At 41.3% G+C, this 20,368-nt stretch overlaps 1 protein-coding gene across 2 annotated transcripts in view; it reads right to left on the bottom strand.

Annotated features, from left to right (window-relative positions):
• adam17b (ADAM metallopeptidase domain 17b) overlaps window positions 1-20,368 on the bottom strand; it is a 58,945-nt gene that overhangs the window by 3,414 nt on the left and 35,163 nt on the right. For both annotated transcript variants that reach the window (XM_080192137.1, XM_080192136.1), the window contains exons 13-17: window positions 19,685-19,788; window positions 14,130-14,264; window positions 11,745-11,872; window positions 5,305-5,383; window positions 1,230-1,318 (exon numbers count right to left, since the gene is read on the bottom strand). In XM_080192137.1, coding sequence (XP_080048263.1) covers window positions 1,230-1,318; window positions 5,305-5,383; window positions 11,745-11,872; window positions 14,130-14,264; window positions 19,685-19,788 — 535 coding nt within the window. The remainder of the gene's footprint in view (window positions 1-1,229; window positions 1,319-5,304; window positions 5,384-11,744; window positions 11,873-14,129; window positions 14,265-19,684; window positions 19,789-20,368) is intronic.

Below are 20,368 nucleotides of genomic sequence, written 5' to 3' on the forward strand. Positions count from 1 at the left end.
GCATCACAAATATCTTAGCTGACTTGAACTTCAAAAGAAATACTAAAGATGTAGAGAAAATGTGAATCTTGCCTTTGACATTCTTCTGAGAATCGTGCAGGTTTGAACTGATTTGGAGCTTTCATTTTGGACAAAATGACAATGTATTCCTAATTACAGAATTATACTGTCACCCAGCATCTCCCTCCCATAACTTAAACTATTCTAACACTACAGGATAGAGGAGGAATAGATTTAGCCCTTTGTTCTATGAAAATTACCAATTAGTTCCATCCCCCTGCGTTTTTCCTCAGATCCTTTAAAACTTTTTTTCTTTTATCTATCTCCTTTTTACACCACTCTTTCTGGTGATACACTGCCCAATCGAACCAAATTGCTATTAAAAAACAAATCCCTTATAATGTCTCCCTTTTTGCCAGTGATTTTTTTTCCTGACATACCACAACAAAGCTTTCCAATGTTCAAAATCCTTATCATATTTTACTTTAACCTCAAAGAAGGTTACTAAAAACTGGCCAATATGAAATTATACATAATTGGTATGATCCCTAGAATGAAGGATTTCTCATAAGACGAGCGGTTGAGGAGTTTGGGTCTCTCCTCAATGGAGTTTTCAAGGATCAGGGGTTATCTAATTGAAACATACTGACAGGCCTAGATAGAATGGATGCGGAGAGGATGTTTCCACTAGTGGAAAGACTAGAAGCGAGGGCACACCTCAGAGTGAAGGGACGCGCCTTTAAAACTGAAATGAGGAGGAATTCAGCGAGAGGAATCTGTGGAACTCTGCCACAGAGCGCTGTGAAGGCCAGATCATTGAGTGTCTTTAAGACAGAGACAGATAGAATAAGAAGTCTCACAACACCAAGTTATAAAGTCCAACAGGTTTATGTGGTAGCACGAGCTTTCAGAGCGCTGCCCCTTCATCAGGTGAGTCACTTTAACTCTGGTGTTGGAATTTAACCTGGTATTGAGATTTCTTACCGTGCCCATCCCAGTCCAACGCCGGCATCTCCACATCAGAGATAGATAGGTTCTTGATCAATAAGGGGATCAAAGGTTACAGGGAGAAGGCAAGAGAATGGGGATGAGAATCATATCAGCCATGATTGAATGTCAAAGCAGACTTGATGGGCCAAATGCTCTAATTTCGCTCCTATATCTTATGGTATCCAAAGCTCCACATGCTATAAACAAAAAAAGCATGGAAACATATAGGACTTTCTTACCACACAATGGACGAGAATACTGAGGGGAATCCAAAACACCAGAGAGAACACGACAACAGATCCAACAATATTATCTGCTAGGAATTTCCCTGTAAAAAGTAGAAGCAGCATTTACAGACAAATATCAACCAATTCTGATGAGACCATAATTACTAAATTTCATCTGTTGCCCCTTCAGATATTAATAAAAGAATTCTGAGACGTAAGTGTTACAAGCTCCTTATGGACCAGTAACTTCCGTGATAGATGAAATTTGAAATCTCAGTTACTCAGCAAGAAAATAAAACAACAAGATTCCATGGATTTTAAACAAGATTATTTTACTATACAAGAATCAACAAGCAGTCATTGCTATCTAATATCCAGAATTAACACTAATCAAATTGTGGTCAAACACAAATCACAAATTGTACACCAAATGACAGTGACATCAAAGACAGGCCCTCCCCTACCCCTACAAATTTCTCAGCAGACCAGCCAGACATCATGAAGCAGAGTCCTTCCAACTGTCTTCAAGAGAGGTTTTAGCTCCATTTTTTCAAGCATTTAACCTCTGTCTGCCCTTCAACAGTGACACCAACTCAGCTTGGAAATCTTTTTGCTTCTGCCTGCAATGAGCTATCAGGCAATAAGGCTCCAGCTCATATTTCCCCAACAACTATTCAACTCCCAGTTCTCAATTACTTCTCTCAAAACTGCATCCTATTAAGTTTTCAAGACTGCACCCCAGCATCTAAATACTGTACAATCCCAAGTCTCTAGCTGCACAGCGTGGACAACCACTTCCAGCTTCATCAAGCTGATAACCATTCCTCGTGCTTTGTGCCCTAGTCTCCAAGCTGCACTGAACAAACAATCACTTCAGCTTCAAAATTGACAATTGTTCTTCATGGGCTTTAGTGCCCCAGCTCCCAAGTTGCACTAAGCAGACAATCATTTCTCATCGGCTTTCACCTTCACATTGGGGATACCTTTCATCATGTTGTGTGGCACTACCACAGCTAAATTGGATAAATTTAAAATAGACTTAGTAATTCAAAACTGAGCATCCATGATACGCTCTGGACCATGAGCAGCAGAATTGCACTTGACCACAATTTCATGCCTGGCATATCCCCCACTCCATAATTACCATCAAGCTAGGGGGTCAACCCAAGTTCAACAAAGAATGCAATGAGGGCATGCCAGGAGCAACACCACATAAACCTAAAAATGAGATGTCGATCTGGTGATGCTGCAACACAAGACTAGAACCATAGAAAATTACAGCTCAGAAACAGGCCTTTTGGCCCTTCTTGTCTGTGCCGAGCCATTTTTTGCCTAATCCCACTGACCTGCACTTGGACCATATCCCTCCACACCCCTCTCATCCATGAACCCGTCCAAGATTTTCTTAAATGTTAAAAGTGACCCCACACAGACCACTTTATCCGGCAGCTCATTCCACACTCCCACCACTCTCTGCTTGAAGAATCCCCCCAATATTCCCTTTAAAAACTTTTCTCCTTTCACCGTTAACCCATGCCCTCTTGTTTTTTTTTCCCCTCTAGCTTCAGTGGAAAAAGCCTGCTTGCATTCACTCTATCTATATCCATCAAAATCTCATACACCTCTATCAAATCTCTCCTCATTCTTCTATGCTCCAGGGATATAAAGTCCTAACCTATTCAATCCCTCTCTGTAACTCAGCTTCTCAAGTCCTGGCAACATCCTTGTGAACCTTCTCTGCAATCTTTCAACCTTATTTACATCCTTCCTGTAACTAGGTGACCAAAACTGTACACAATACTCTAAATTCGGCCTCGCCAATGCCTTATATAACCTTACCATAACACTCCAACTTTTATACTCAATATCCAATTTATAAAGGCCAATGTACCAAAATCAGTCTTTATGACCCTATCCACCTGTGACGTCACTTCTGTGAAATTCTGTACCTGTATTCCCAGATCCCTCTGTTCAACTGCACTCAGAGTCCTACCATTTACCCTGTACATTCTACTTTGGTTTGTCCCTCCAAAGTGCAATACCTCACACTTGTCTGTGTTAAATTCCATTTGCCATTTTTCAGCCCATTTTTCTAGTTGGTCCAAATCCCTCTGCAAGCTTTGAAAACCTTCCTCACTGTCCACTACACCTCCAATCTTTGTATCATTAGCAAATTTGCTGATCCAATTTACCAATTATCCAGATCATTGAAATAGATGACAAACAACAATGGACCCAACACTGATCCCTGCAGCACACCACTCGTCACAGGCCTCCACTCAGAGAAGCAATCCTCCACAACCACTCTCTGGCTTCTTCTGTTGAGTCAGTGTCTAATCCAATTTACTACCTCTCCATGTACACCTAGCGACTGAACCTTCCTAACTAACCTCCCATGAGACTACTTGGGTCAAACAACATTAGCAGCAAGTGATAGAGTTAAGTGATTCAACAACCAACAGATCAGATCCAAGCTCTGCAGTCCTGCCACATCAGCCATAAACTGGGGGTGTCAATTAAACAGCTCACTGGAGGAAGCTCCACAAATATCCCCTTCCTCAACAATGAAGGAATCCAGTACAACAGTGTAAAAGATAAGGCTGAAACATTCACAACAATCTTCAGCCAGAAGTGCCAAATGGATGATCCATCTCAGCCTCCGCCAGAGAGCCCCAGCATCACAGATGCCAGTCTTCAGCCAATTCAATTCATTCCTAGCAATATCCAAAAACAACTGAAGGTAATGGTACTGCGAAGGCTATGGGCCCTGACAATAATCCAGCAATAATACTGAAGATTTTTGCTCCAGGACTTGCAGTGTCTCAAGCAAAGCTATTCCAGTATAGCTACACTACTAGCAATGCAGAAAATTGCTTAACTATGTCCTGTACACAAAAAGCAGGACTAATCCAATCCAGCCAAATACCACCCAGTCTACTCCTGATTATCAGTGAAGTGGTGGAAGAACTCGTCAACAGAGCTAACAAACAGCATTTGCTTGGCAATAACCTGCTCACTGAAGTTTGGGTTCTGCCAAAGTCACTCAGCTCCTGATCTCATTACAGTCTTGGCTCAAACATGAACAGAAGAGCTGAATGCCAGAGGTGGGGTGAGAGTGACTGCCCTTGACATCAAGGCAGCATTTGATTGAGTGTGGCATCAATGAGCCTTAGCAAAATAGAAGCCAATGGAGGTCAGAGGGAAAACTGTCCATTAACTAGAATCATACCTAGCACAAAGGTTGGTTGCAAGTTCCAGGATATCACTGCAGGAATTCCTAAGTGATATCCTAGGTACAATCAGCTTCAGCTGCTTCACCAACGATCTTCCTTCCATCATAAGGTCAGAAGTGCGGACGTTCACTTACAACTGTGCAATGTTCAGCGCCATTTGTAACTCCCCAAATATAGAAACCATCCTCATCAAAATACAGGAAGGCCTGGACAATATCCAGGCTTCAGCTGACATGGCTGAACATTCAATTTAATAGCCTAATCCTGCTGTTTCCCCCAAATACAAAAATATTAAAATGAACAACATTTAACTTGTCAATAAAGTGGTCAACAATTCATAGAATCATAGAATTCCCACAACGCAGAAGGAGGCCATTTGGCCCATCAAGTCTGCACCGACCACAATCCCACTCATGTCCCATCCCGACAACTCCATGTATTTACCCTGCCTATCTCCCTGACACTAAGGGGCAATCTGACATGGCCAATCCATCTAACCCACATATCTTTGGAATGTGGGAGGAAACCAGAGCACACATGCAGTCATGGGGAGAACATGCCAATTCCACAGTCACCCAAGGCCAGGATTGAACCCAAGTCCCTGGCACCATGATGCAGCAGTGCTAACCACTGTCGTCCTATTCTTAGGTAAATTCCAATATGGCATGATTTATTCTGTAATTAAATTTTAATTAAACTATTTTGTAGAACATTTCCATCACCTAAAGCCAACTTGTTTAAAGTTCTCAAACAACTTTTGGCAAATTTCACTAATTTAACTGACTGATAGGACAGATTTATGATTTTTTTTGAGAAGGGTGGATAAAACAACATGGGAGAATGTGTCAGCTTACCAAAGGTATTGATATCCAATTTCTCAATGAAATCCCAGAATCGTTCTATGACATCCTGTACTTGCTTTTCACATTTGCCCTGTTGAAGAAAACAAAGAAAAAAAATGGAACTATGGCCAAGATTCTCCCAAAAATATTCTAAGTGCCAAATTCGCATAAAAACTGGAGTAAATCCTGCTAGTTATTTAACGGTATTTTCAAAATGAATCTCCCATATTTTGTGCATCACAGAGGGCCCTAACGTGAATCTCGATAAAATGCAGTGAACGGAGTGTACTTTTGCTGGCAAGGCTAACAGCATGGCGCTGAGCAGGCCTCTGCGCATGCACCGATCTGTCAGATCAGAAATCAGTGCATGCGCAGCAGTCCCGCACTGATGGTGTACCGATCACTGGCAACCCCACACCTGCATACTCCATCACTGGCTAGGCAATTCCCCCCACCATGCCTCTGCGATCACTGGCCCCTCAGACATCTCCAAGCCATCTCTGGGCCAAATCCGGCAGCCGTCAATCCCATTCCCAGCTTGCTTTGATCACCCGCCTTCAATCTGCCCGATGTCCAATGTCAAGCTGTCCCTTGGGCAGTGCCAGGGGCTAGGTTGGCACTACCCCAGGGGCCACCACCTTTACCCCAAACTCCTGGGGGCCTCCAGCAGGGTCAGTTAGTAGTGGGGGACAACGGAGATTGGGGGGGGGGAAACGTGGTGAGGAGAGGCAAGGAGGCTTCAAGACTTCCGCCCCGGGCCTGCTAATGAGATTTAAATTTCAATTTAAATATTTTAAAACAGCTCCAGATCGATTTCTGCTGCAAAGCTAATGATGCCAGAAATTCAGCAGCTGTAGATGCACGGAAGCCATGGCACCCAACAGAGAACCCCAAGAACAGGAAGCCTCCATTAATGTCTTCCTGACTGCTACACATCTAGAGCAGTGTGCTAGGAAAATCACCCCCTAACTTCCACCATTATGTCAATGCAAAGCTCTTTCAGGTAAATATCAATGTGAAAGTGACAGTATTACTTTTGTTTTGCACTGCAGTTGATAGTTCTACTGCTGTCATTTATACCTTGTCTAGATTTAAGTAGCTTATTATCATCTCCTTTTGCCTTGCACTGCCATTTAGTTTCTCCTGCCTCCCATCCTACCACAGACCTTGCATTTCCTCTTTCCACTTCCCTTCTTCTTGCTTAATACCTATTAAATATCTTAACCACTGGCAGTTCTGCAAAAGGAAATCAATCAGAAACTCTCTTGCTGTCCACAGATGCTGCCTGACCTGAGCACTTCCAGTATTTTGTTATTACAGTACAACTCGAGTCAAATTCAGATTGGACTCCTTATATAACTGACCAATTAGCTTACATTAGAGGCAACGGTTCAGGGCATTAGGCTGGTCTGAACATTGTATTAACAACAGGCAAGGTTAGAGCTTTCCAATGTTAACCTGGGAAGGGAAAAGTGTCAGATTTGAAGTCTCAAGTCTCACTGCTTCCAAAAATACAGCATTTTCTGGTCAATTTACAGCAGCAAAAGCTAAGAGAATGACCCATTTATGGCAATTCTGTTTTCTGTTAGATAACCAATCCCCCACTTAAGCTAATGCATTTGGAAAGTAGTAATCAGCATGATTCACAAAGGAGAAATAACACTTGACAAATCAATTGGAATTTTTTTTGAGGATGTAACTAGTAGAATTGATCGCTGGAGAACCGGTGGATATGGTTTACTTAGATTTTTATAGAATCCTTATGGTGCAGAAGAACACAATTCGACCCATCAAACTTGCATTATATATTAATGATCTGGAAGGGGGAGCTTAATATATTATCTCCAAATTTGCAGATGATACAAAGTTGGGTGGGAGGGTGAGCTGTAAGGAGGAATCCAAAATGTTTTGCTATGATTTGGACAGGCTGAGTGTGTGGGTACATACAGCATAATGTGGGTAAATGTGAGATTATCCACTTTGGTAGCAATAGGAAGGCACACTATTATCTGAATGAGTGTAAACTGAGAGAGGTGGATACTCAGCAGGGCCTTGGTGTCCTTGTGCAATAGTTGCTGAAAGTAAAAGCACAGGAACAGCAGGCAGTAAAGAAGGCAAATGGTATGTTGGCCTTCTTAGTAAGAGGATTTGACTATAGGAAGAGGGATGTTTTACTGCAATTATATAGGGCGTTGGTGAAGCCACATCTGGAAATATTGTGTGCAATTTTAATGTCCTTATCTGAGGAAAGATGTTCTTGCTACAGAGGGAGCGCAGTGAAGGTTTACCAAGCTGATTCCTCGGATGGCAGGACTGTCGTATGAGGACAGACTAGATCAGTTAGGATTACATTCATTGGAGTTTATAAGCGACAGAGGAGATCTTATCGAAAGTTATAAAATTCAAACATGGTTAGACAGGATAGATTCAGAAAGAATGTTCCCAATGGTGGGGGAAGTCCAGAACTAGGGGTCATATCTGAGGGTAAGGGGTAAACCTTTTAGGACTGAAGTGAGGGGAAATTTCTTCACCCACAGAGTAGTGAATGTGTGGAATTCACTACCAGAGAACGTAGTTGAGGCCAAAACATTATGATTTCAAGAAATTAGATACATCTCTTGGGGTAAACAGGATCAAAGGTGGTGTGGAGGGACGGAGGGTGAAATCAGGATATTGAATTTGATGATCAGCCATGATGAAAACGAATGGCACAGCAGGTTTGAAGGGCCGAACTGCCTACTTCTGCTTCTATTTTCTGCGTTTCCAAGTGCTCACCACATGGTCCCCGATACCATGAGTTCATTTTGTGTAGTAAGCTTTGAAAGATCAACTTGCCAAATGTTTTCTGAAAATCTGTACAGCACATCCACAGGCTCCCTTTTATGAATGTTACTTGTTACATCTTCAATGAACCCTAATAAATTAGTCAAACATGTTTTGCTTTCACAAAGATTCTGTCTGATTGCACTGAGATTTTCTAAATGTTCACTATAACCTCCTGAATAATAGATACCATCATTTTCCCTCTGACAGATGTTAAGCTAACATCCTGTAGCTTCCTGCTTTCTGTCTCCTTCCTATCTTGAATAGACAATATTAAGCATTCTAGGGTACACTAAATAGATGAGAAGCACATTATTTAAATGGAGAGAAGTTGCTGCACCCAGGGGTACAGACAGATCTGGGCATCCTAGTACATGAAACTCGAGATGTTAATATGCAGGAATAGCAAGTAATTACGAAGAGAAATGGAATGCTGTTGTTTATTACAAGGGAAATGAAATGTAGAAGTAGAGATGCTTTGCTACAATTGTAATAGGGTACTGGTGAGACCACGTCAGGAGTACGGCCTATAGTTTTGGACTCCTTATTTAAGAAATTACATAATTGTATTGGAAGCAGTTCAGAGAAGATTCATTGAACTGATCCCTAACAAGAGGGGGTCATCCTATGAGGTAAGATTAGACATACTGGACCTATACCCATTGGACTTTAGAGAAGAGGTGGTGGTCTTATTGAAACATACAAGATCCTGAGGGGAATAGACAGGACAGATGCTAAAAGGATGTTTCCCTTTATGGGAAAGACTAGAAAGGGAACACAGTTAAAATAAGGAGTCTCCCATTTAAGACAAAGGAGAAATTTTCTCTCAGGGACTCCTGAGTCTGTGCAAAACTCTTCCCCAGAGAGTGATGGAGGCAGGATCATTGAATATTTTTAAGGTTGGGTTGGATAGATTCTAAATGTATAGGAAGAGGAAGGAAAGTGGAGTTGAGGCCACAATGAGGTCAGCCATAATCTTAATGAATGGCAGAGCAGGATCGAGGGGTCAAATGCCCTAAGCCTGCTTTTAGTCCTATGCTCATATGTGAAGAATAAATGGTATTTTTAAAAATTACAAAGGGTTTGGAATGGACTTGGATGAATACCTAGAGAATACTACTTCAATTGAGGAATCAATGACAAGAGGTCAAATTAAATTTGTTATTAAGAATCAGGAAAGGGATTCAGAATAATTGAGTAGTTTCAGCGATTTGATCACTAGGGAACTAATTAAGCATTTTAAAGGACAGAAGGACATTGAAACAAAAATATATCAAGATTATCTCCACTTGGAGCTATTGGTTTTAAAGTAAAATTGCTAATTTCCAAAGCAGTAATTGAATTACTACAGATATGGCAGGCATTACTAAAAGCTTAGCAATCAATCTGCTACACCCAACAACCTTCAGCAAGTCAATTTTGGAAAATAGATTGTACAGTTCCTTCCCACATTGTTATTTTTTAAAATTTTGACAGCAATTGTCAGCAGGCTATTTGACCAGCTTAACCACAATCCAGGTCCAGACAGCCACACATACTGAAAGGACTGCCTAATGTTGATCCCAAGTCAAAAACTCTCAGCGATTTCTTTCCTTACACAAGGCCTGTGATCAAGTCATGTAGCTCAGTGTGGATTGGGTATTAAAATAAGGAGCTTCTTGATATGCATGATCCTGCTCCTTAATCAGCTTAACCAACAGAAGGAAATTACTACTTAATACTGTAGTGAGATTTTAAAAAGACACGTTTATCCTTTGTCCAAAAATAACCCCTGGTCTCAGTGAAAGTTAAGATTTTTGCCCCTCCGCACAGCAAGTACCATTTCACAAAAAATTTTGTTCCACTATACACTAAAAATAGTGCATATGGTCATTGCAACCATTATGTTAAGTCAAGGTTCTTTTTCCATGTTCCATAAAAAGCATATGTAGAGAAAAGTTTCCAATCTGAAAGAAATTAAGACATCATTTAAATTTACAGCAAGAGCAAACCGAGAACTTCACAAAGAAAGAGGACCTCAGTTCGGTTTTGCAAAATAAATTCAATATAAATAAAATTAGTTTAAAATAGATTAACAACAATATCAAAACAAAATTCCATAATGGTTACAGTGGTCCAGTAGTTACTGTAGCAGTCTGGAAATCCTGGGATGGAGTTCAATTCCAATCACAAGCCAGTTGCAAAGTTGAACTTACATGGTCATTTGTGGGCTAGTAGTTATAAAAAAAAATTCAAGTCATCAGACTGCTGTAGAAACCCAACTGGTTTATTCAGGTCCTATGGGGATGAAACATGCCAATCCTTCTCAATTTGGTTCACTTTTCCATAAAGATTCAATTGATCCGCCTCAGATTTGCCCCTAAGAATGGGCAATAAGTAATTACTTTCTAATGTTGTCCACATCCCAAAATAAAAAACAAAATAAAAATTCACTTTTGCTTGCAGCTTACCAGCTGAAAACCAGAGTGTTAGACATTTAAGAAAAGCACAGCTTGTTTAAAATTGCTATGTGATGGAACTAGTAAGTAACAAAAGAGAGGGAAGTTCTAGAAAAATCCCTCTTATTTTCCCTACTGATGGCGCTATGATTCCAGGAAAGAAGAAATGGGAAACAGCAATTGAACGATCAAAGATTAAATAAAACCTCACACTAAGCACAAGTATTAAAAAAGTGCTGTAATCTTCAATATTTGGATTTAGAGGCTGGTTAATCAAAAAAAAGTGTGGGGTGTTTTAACAGTCAGGCAGGGACTTGAGCCAATCCCCCCACATCCCCCCCCCCCCCCCCCCCCCGCCCTTCCGATACGTTATTAAGGGCTGATTTTAAATTCTACCACCTAACAGAATTGAGGTGTTTCCAAAACTGTAACATAAACTAAACAAACTGTGAAGTCTCTATATTTGACTAACTGTCCCTTTCTGAATTTGAATGATCATTTAATCAGAATTCAGGACACCCCAGAAGCACCTAGAATTTTCTTTCAAGGTTAGCTAACTCAACACATGAGTTCTTTAGTCATTAGCAAGCAGTTGGAAAATATCCTTTAGAACAGATAATTTTTAAATCTCAGATGAGCCATGCCCAAATTAGTGCAAAAATCTCTGCAGAGAGAGATTGATAATCCTGGAAGAGAAGTACTATGTATTAAAAATTAGTTTTATTACTTGGCCAATGCAGTCAGATTAAAGATTATCTATTGTAAATATAGAATTACGTTATCACTGTTAAATTAGTCACTTGTTCATTTTTTAAATGACTTTTAACAAAGTTTGCTCAGGTGCTCTGCTGCATTCAAAGGTTTAAGTGAGATTAAAAGAGCCCAATATCTTAAAGAAAAACCAAACATGTTTTGCAGTTCATTTGCTAGGACTTGGCACTAACAGTTTACTCAGATATTAAGACAACAATAGACGCAGCTATGATTTCAGGAGTTGCAACTCAGCCTTAAGACTGATTTAAGATATTACAGCATATAATGATTGAAGCATTCAAAAGATGCAAGAATTAAAAGAAATTGCAACTAAACCTTTTCTAGTCAAAATGCTCTTGTTCAATAAAATTATTCCAAGAACACATAAAACATGAATACACAATACAGAATCGCTGGATAATAATAGTTACAACTTACATGTCCATCACAAAATCCAACTGTGCAGGGTTTCCCTTTGCGCAAGTACAAAAATTGTTTGTTTTTATCTACATATGGACTGCAAATTCCGTTATCTCTGCAGCAAACTTTACAGGAATCATCTGTCTCTAAACATAAAATCATAAAAAATATTGTAATATGCATTGATTGCGCATAGTAGTACCATAAATGGCCAAATGAGAATGTAATTAATGCAGAAGAGGCACAAATGAAAATGAAAATAAAAATAAATTAGACACAGACATAGAACCCTACAGTGCAGAAAGAAGCCCTTCGGCCCATCGAGTCTGCACCGAACACAATCCCACCCAGGCCCTACCCCCATATCCCTACATATTATACCTGCTAATCCCTCTAACCTACACATTCCTAGACACTAAGGGGCAATTTCTTGGCACAGCCAATCAACCTAACCCGCACATCTTTGGACTGTGGGAGGAAACCAGAGTACCCGGAGAAAACCCACAAAGACACACAGACAGTGATCCGAGCCGGGAATTGAACCCAGGACCCTGGAGCTGTGAAGCAGCAGTGCTAACCACTGTGCTACCATGTCGCACAGTGAAATTATTTAGAAGACATCCTGAATGTTAACTCAAGAATGCAACTCTCTCCCCTAACCTTCTCTTATGAACCCACTGTCCTTCCTGTTTAGGTAGCAACTGAGTTAACATTCATTCAGTTCCATGAGCAGCACCAACACTCCATTACTTTGCCATTCTCAGGGAGGTAGGACATTTAAAAAACAGGTTAACTGCCAATAATTCTGCCTCCATTGGAATTCTCTCAACCTGATACTTCCAATACATTACATCCCTCAATTCTCCGTTCTTCACAAACATATCCAGTTATCTGTTGAACCCATTTATACTGTTTTCTTCCAAAGTTTTTTCTGGTTATATATTCCATATATCTATAACATGTGTCTATTACATTACTGCCTAAATTTGCTATTTATACCTATTATTTATTAAAGTATTAAGGTGTGAACTATTTATTTTGTTCAGCTTAAATCCATTGGATCCTGATAATTTAAAAAATTTTTAATGGAACACATGATACCAAGACCCAATCCTGCTCTCATCCAACTTCTGCACATATGCAACACAGCATAAACTTCTGAGTGACTAAATTGAACTATCTTAGCTGAGATATGCTTACTCAACACAAAAAAAACACAAATTTGGAATATCTCTGAACTGCATGGATCAATGTATTCAATCAAAAAGTAATACGATAGTTATTACTAAAAGGATAGCAACAGCCTGAACATGGATCAATTAATTCATCCTATCACCACTAACTGATGCACTGCCTGATTTTTCAGCTCAGAGAATGTATTTTTGTTAAATGACCAGACAAGACTGATCCAAAAAAATACAATGGGTATCCTGCTGTTAATGATTCTAAACACAGAAAATTGTAGACCTGGAAGAAGGTGGAAGTAACAGCAATGCCAAAACAGCTCATCACTTGCATATCACTCACTGACTTGGACATCAATTGCTATTCCTTCACTGTTGCTGAATCATTATCCCAGCATTCCCTGCCCAACAACTGTGAAAGCACAACAATGGCAGTGGTTCAAGGCAACAGCAACTTCGAGTTAACAAAGGATGAGTAATGAAGGCAACCTTGACAATCCCATCTACGTCCCAAGAACAAACAAACAAGAAGTTTTCTCCTTCCTCTTCTGGTGTACAGGCCAATTTAATAAAGTGTGCTCCAACAATTTAAGGAAGTGTGCACCAAGACAAGTATCTATACAGAAAACGCGTGAATGTCTGCAGTATTACTTTACAAATGTCCCAGGCATCAACTGCTCAATACAAAGAATTCATTTGACGTACAAATGTGCTTGAGATGACTTTAAATCATTTTTGTTGGAAACAGAAAAGATATCTGAACGCATTTCCGAATTCTTGCTTAAAAGCTCAAAAGGATAAAGTAAACGTGCCATGTTATTGTTCAGGTTGCCTGATCTTCCAGAGTGAGAGGTTCATATTAACATCAATTCCAGAAGCTGTGAGCTTCAACATTTGTTTTACATGGCGGTGGTGTGTGTGTGTCCAGAGTGGAAATCATGCACTCCCTCAGAGGGAGAAACTAGCCACACGCTTCACACCTTCCATGGACAAGTTAGGCCAAAGGGCCAGTTTCTATGCTGTAAACCTCTGACTCTTACGAAAGGAAATAGAATAAACTAAATCTTAAAACAAATCGTTTAAATTGTAGTAAATTTAATTCTTGAGTTATGTACTATAACTAAATATATCTGTACGATGTGCAGGTGACAGTTTATGTATACCAGCAATTTTATTTAAACAATTAATAAATTATCAATCCTAAAAACTTCTTACTCACCATTACAAGCACATGATTTGAGATTTTTCTCTGCCTCGCAGAAAGGAATGCATTCCCCATTTGAACACTTTCCCATGTCCACACAGATTGTATCATCTGCAGCATTACCAGGAGCAGGACAAAACTGGTCAGTCCCTATCAATAGGAGAGTTTGTTAAAATTTGAAATCTAATCGTAGAGAATAAAATCCAGTATTCAGGAAACCTGGAACAGATTATCATAACTGCTGTAGCTGAGAACACCAATTCAGTCCTTAACAGCAATAATTCATCTCTTTTCTGTTCAATATTGCTTTGGACATAGCCAAGATTCTCTTAACGTTAAATCTCAATTTTTGCATGGCAATCTAGTGGTTAGGACCAGAAAACAGATGATAGCCCTTTCCATTATTGTGCCAGGTTTGTATCCCGACATGTTCAGTTGGTAGAACCAGCAATCATAGAAGCGCCCAAGTGGTGTGTGCGCTTCATTTTAACATTAATTTGGGGCATAGTCATCCTTCATTCACTTCCTTCCATTTAGGTCATTTCCATGCTTCCAAAGAGCAATAAATAACATGGAGATCACAGTAATATGACAAAAGTATTTTAACCATTTATTAAGAACATAGAAAAACTACAGCATAAACAGGCCCTTCAGCCCACAAGTTGCACCGATCATGTCCATACCTACTAGGCTTACCTATAACCCTCAATTCTATTAAGTTTCATGTACTCATCCAGAAGTCTCTTGAAAGACCCTATCGAATTCACCTCCACCACCACCGACAGCAGCCGATTCCACTCAGCCGCCACCCTCCGAGTGAAAGATTTACCCCTGATATCTCCTCTGTACCTACTCCCCAGCACCTTAAACCTGTGTCCTCTCGTAGCAACCGTTCCACCTTGGAAAAAGCCTCCGAGAATCCACCCGATCTATACCTCAACATCTTAAACACTTCTATCAGGTCACCTCTCATCCTTCGTCTCTTTAAGGAGAAGAGACCAAGCTCCCTCAACCTATCCTCATAAGGCATGCCACCCAATCCAGGCAACATTCTTGTAAATCTCCTATGCACCCTTTCAACAGCTTCCACATCCTTCCTGTAATGAGGCGACCAGAGCTGAGCACAGTATTCCAAGAGAGGTCTGACTAGGTTCTTATAAAGCTGTATCATTATCTTCTGACTCCTAAACTCAGTCCCCCGATTGATGAAGACCAGTACACCATACGCCTTCTTAAACACATCCTCTACCTGCAAGGCCAATTTAAGAGTCCTATGGACCTGGACCCCAAGATCCTTCTGATCCCCTACGCTGCTAAGAGTCGTACCCTTGATATTACACTCCTTCATCCCATTTGACCTGCCAAAATGGACCACTACACATTTACCCAGGTTGAAGTCCATCTGCCACTTCTCCGCCCAGCCTTGCATCCTATCTATGTCACGCTGCAACTTCTGACATCCCTCCAAACTATCTACACCACCACCAACCTTCGCGTCATCAGCAAATTTACCAACCCATCCCTCCACTTCCTCATCCAGGTCATTTATGAAAATTACAAACAGCAAGGGTCCCAGAACAGATCCCTGGGGCACTCCACTGGTGGCCGACCTCCATGCAGAAAAAGACCCATCTACAACCACTCTCTGCCTTCTGCAGGCAAGCCAGTTCTGGATCCACAAGGCAACAGCTCCTTGGATCCCATGCCCTCTCACTTTCTCAAGTCATCTTGCATGGGGGACCTTATCGAAAGCCTTGCTGAAGTCCATATAAATCACATCAACCACTCTTCCTTCGTCAATGTATTTAGTTACATTTTCAAAGAACTCAACCAGGCTCGTAAGGCACGATCTGCCTTTGACAAAGCCGTGCTGACTACTATTAAGCATACTAAACTTCTCTAAATGTTCATAAATCCTGTACCTCAGAATCTTCTCCATCAACTTACCAACCACTGAGGTTAGACTCACTGGTTGGTGATTTCCTGGGCTATCCCTATTCCCTTTCTTGAATATAGGAACCACATTGGCAATCCTCCAATCTTCCGGAACCTCTCCCATCTCCATCGACGATGCAAAGATCATCGCCAGAGGTTCTGCAAATCTCTTCCCTGGCCTCCTGCAATGACCTGGGGTACATCCCATCTGGTCCCGGTGATTTATCTATCTTGTTGCTATTCAAAATTTCCAACAGATCCTCTTTCTTAATGTCCACATATTCGGTCTTTTCAGTCCACCGCAAGCCTGCAGTACAATCACCCAGATTTTTTTCAACTGTGAATATCGAGGTAAAGGATTCACTAAGCACCTCTGCTATTTCTACCAGTTCTGTACAAACTTTCCCACCTTCACATTTTATAGTTCCTATTTCTTCACATCTCATCCTTTTACTCTTCGCATATTTGAGGAACGCCTTAGGGTTCTCCTTAATCTTACCTGTCACGGCCTTCTCATGGCTTGCAGGTGCAGCAGGTGGTCAGGAAGGCGAATGGGATGCTGGCCTTCATCGCAAGGGGGATTGAATATAAAAGTAGGGAGGTCTTGCTGCAGCTGTATAGGGCATTGGTGAGGCCGCAGCTGGAGTACCGTGTGCAGTTTTGGGCACCGTACTTACGCAAGGATATTTTGGCCTTGGAGGGAGTGCAGAGGAGGTTTACTAGGCTGATGCCGGAGTTGAGAGGGTTGAGCTATGAGGAGAGGCTGAATAAATTAGGCTTGTACTCGTTAGAATTTAGAAGAATGAGGGGAGATCTCATTGAGACGTATAAGATGATGAATGGGATGGATAGGATAGAGGTGGAGAGACTCTTCCCGCTCAGAAAGGATAGTAGGACTAGGGGGCACAGCCTCAAGATAAAGGGGGGGGGGGGCGCGGTTTAGAATGGAGTTGAGGAGGAACTTCTTCACTGAAAGGGTGGTGAATCTCTGGAATTCTCTGCCCGTTGAAGTGGTGGAGGCTACCTCGCTAAATATTTTTAAGACGCGGGTTGATGGGTTTTTGATAAGAGAGGGGATTAAGGGTTATGGGGAGAGGGCGGGAATGTGGAACTGAGCCAAGACAGATCAGCCATGATCTTATTGAATGGCGGGGCAGGCTTGAAGTGCTAGTTGGCCTACTCCTGCTCCTATTTCTTATGTTATGTTCTCTCCTAATTTCCTTAAGTTCCTTCCTATAAGCCATATACTCCTCTAGATCCCTAACATCTCCTAGCTCTCTGAACCTTTTGTACACTTTACTTTTCTTTTTGACTAGGTTCATTACAACTTTCGTGCACTACGGTTCCCGTAACCTACCAAAACCTCCCTGTCTCATCGGAACGTTGTCGTCCAGAACTCTAGACAACCATTCCTTGAAAATCTGCCACCTTACTTCAGTACTTTTTCCCCGAGAACACCTCCTTCCAATTTACTTGTCTAATTTCCTTCCTGATGGCTTCATATTTCCCCTTACTCCAGATAAACACTTTCCTAACTTGCCTGTCCTATCTCTTTCCAATTCTAGCATAAAGGAAATAGAGTTATGATCACTGTCCCCAAGATGTTCTCTCAGATATCCGACACCTGTCCAGGTTCATTAGCCAGTACCAGATCGAGTACAGCTTCTCCTCTTGTAGGCTTATCCACATACTGTGTCAGAAACCCTCCTGAACACACCTAACTAACTCCTCCCCATCCAAACCCCTTACCCTAGGGATATTCAAATCGATGTTTGGGAAACTAAAGTCTCCCATCACAACAACTCTGTTATTACTACGTCTCTCCAGGGTCTGTTTCCCTATCTGCTCCTCAACATCCCTGATGCTATTGGACGGCCTATAGAAAACACCCAAATTTATCAACCCTTTCCTGTTCCGAACTTCCACCCACAGAGACTCGGTAGACAATCCCTCCACGGTGTCCATCTTCTCTACAGCCATAACACTATCACTGATCAATAGTGCCAGTCCACCCCCCCTCCCCCCTTTTACCTCCCTCCCTGTCCTTTCTGAAACATCTGAAACCCAGCATCTGAAGTATCCAGTCCTGTTCCTGAGACATCCAAGTCTCTGTAATGGCCACCACATCACATTTCCAAGCAGCAATCCACGCTCTAAGCTCATCCACTTCATTCACCACACTCCTGGCATTAAAATAGAGACATCTCAAACCTTCGGTCTGAGGGCTCCGCTTCTCTATCACCCGTCTATCCTCCCTCTTACACTGTCCACAATTCTTCTCTATTTGCAAACTAACCTCATTGCTCCCAGTCACCTCATCTCGATTCCCTCCACGCAACCTTTCCAGTTTAAAGTCTCCCCAGTAGCCTTAGCTAACCTTCCCGCCAGGATATTGGTCCCCTTGCGATTCAAATGCCACCCATCTTTTTTGTATAGTTCACACCTGCCCCAAAAGAGGTCACAATGATCCAAGAACCTGAATCCCTGCTCCAGCCCCTCATTCATCCTCCACCTCACTCCATTCCTGCTCTCACTTTCCCGTGGCACTGGCAGCAATCCCGAGATTACTATCTTTGCGTTCCTCCTTCTCAACTGTCTACCTAACTCCCTATATTCTCTTTTCAGGACCCCTTCCCTCTTCCTACCTATGTCAGCAGTACCAGTATGTACCACTATCTCTGGCTCCTCTCCCTCCTCAGTACTTCTGGGACACAACCAGAGACATCCCGGATCCCGTCACCAGGGAGGGAAACCACCATTCGAGACTCCCGTCTGCCTCTGCAAAATCACCTATCTGACCCCCTCACTGTCGAGTCCCCGAATAATACTGACTTCCTCCTCCTTTCCTTAGCCCTCTGAGTTACAGGGCCAGACACTGCTCCAGAGACATGGCCACTGCTGGTTCCCCAGATGAGCTGTACCCCCCAGCAGTACTCAGAGTATTAACTATGTACTTTTCCGTCTGGCTGCAACATTTTCATGAATCATGGCAAACTGCTAGCATTTCATTTTCTTTTGCACCAATGAGAATCCCATTAAATTGTATCTTTGGAAAAGGATCTAAAGACTTGCCAGGCACATCTCCATCTGCAGCAGGAGGTGAACATACCTTGCTTTGGGAGATGATTAATGCCGTTAGACAGTTCTCAAAGTAAGCTGAAATGACAGCACAGTTGTGTTAATAACTGACTATCTGTAATACCAGATCACAGTAAGTCATTAGTGCTACGTGAAATAGGTCAAGTTCGGGTGATCAAGAAGCAGAGTTGCATGATCAACCACATTGCAGTTTTGAGGTCAGTGGTTTTCACAGGGTCTTATGGCAAAAGTACTATATGGCATGATGCGATGCTGGCCTATGGCGATGATGACATGAAATAACACAAAGGCCAATATTCATTGCAAGCACGGAATCCAATTCAGGAACTCAGCAGAAGGTCAAATGCTGGATTTCTTAGTCCTTGCCTGCCTGCACATTCACACAGCATCCTGAACCTTCCTTTAACTTTGTTTCAGCCATTCAATTGCAAATGGGTTGAGATGGCTTATGAAGCTCTCTGAAATCTTTCATAATTGTCATCCTATTGTGACAATCTCTTTAAATTCCACTTACACAGGTTTCTGCTATCACTTACCCGTACATGTGGATTCTCCTTTGCATGTTGCATTGATTGCTTCCTGACACTTCTTTCCAGCTTTTTCAAATTGACAATCCTTGCAGCATGGACTGTTCTTGTCACTTTGGAAACAATTATTAAAAGCAATTACCTCCAAACAATTCTAACTGCTTAGAAACTCCAAAAATGACCAAACTGAAAGATAATCCTTCCTAAAACACACAAAAAATTAAACTGGGGAATTTTTTGTATTGTGTAAATTTTATAATGCAGATTTCTAATTTTGTGTTATTGACACATTTGTGCCTCCTTTTAGTTTAAAATGCTACGATTGCTCAGGACTATCTGAGGATACCTAATTCTATCCACAACATTTAGAATTCAAAATCTTCCAAAGGATTGACACTAGGAACATATACATCTTTATTTCTATAATGAACATTCAAGTATTTAGAATTGAATTGCATGCTTCTTTTCAATATGCTTAGAAAGGGAAGTGCCCAAGAATTTGGTTTATGAAGGCACAGGTTAACTCAAACATGCAGATCAATGGCTCCAGGTTCAATTTCCAGTCAAAGAATTAAGTATTACCTGTATTCCAAAGTATTGTAAATCAAGCAATGATTAATTTAAAAGAAAAATTAAATTCACATTAATTAATTAGAGTAGTGCTTCAAAATAGAATGATTAGATGGCCTTTAA

The sequence above is a fragment of the Carcharhinus amblyrhynchos genome, chromosome 7 (genome assembly GCF_965287045.1).
Source record: "Carcharhinus amblyrhynchos chromosome 7, sCarAmb.v2.hapA, whole genome shotgun sequence".
Lineage (NCBI taxonomy): Eukaryota > Metazoa > Chordata > Chondrichthyes > Carcharhiniformes > Carcharhinidae > Carcharhinus > Carcharhinus amblyrhynchos.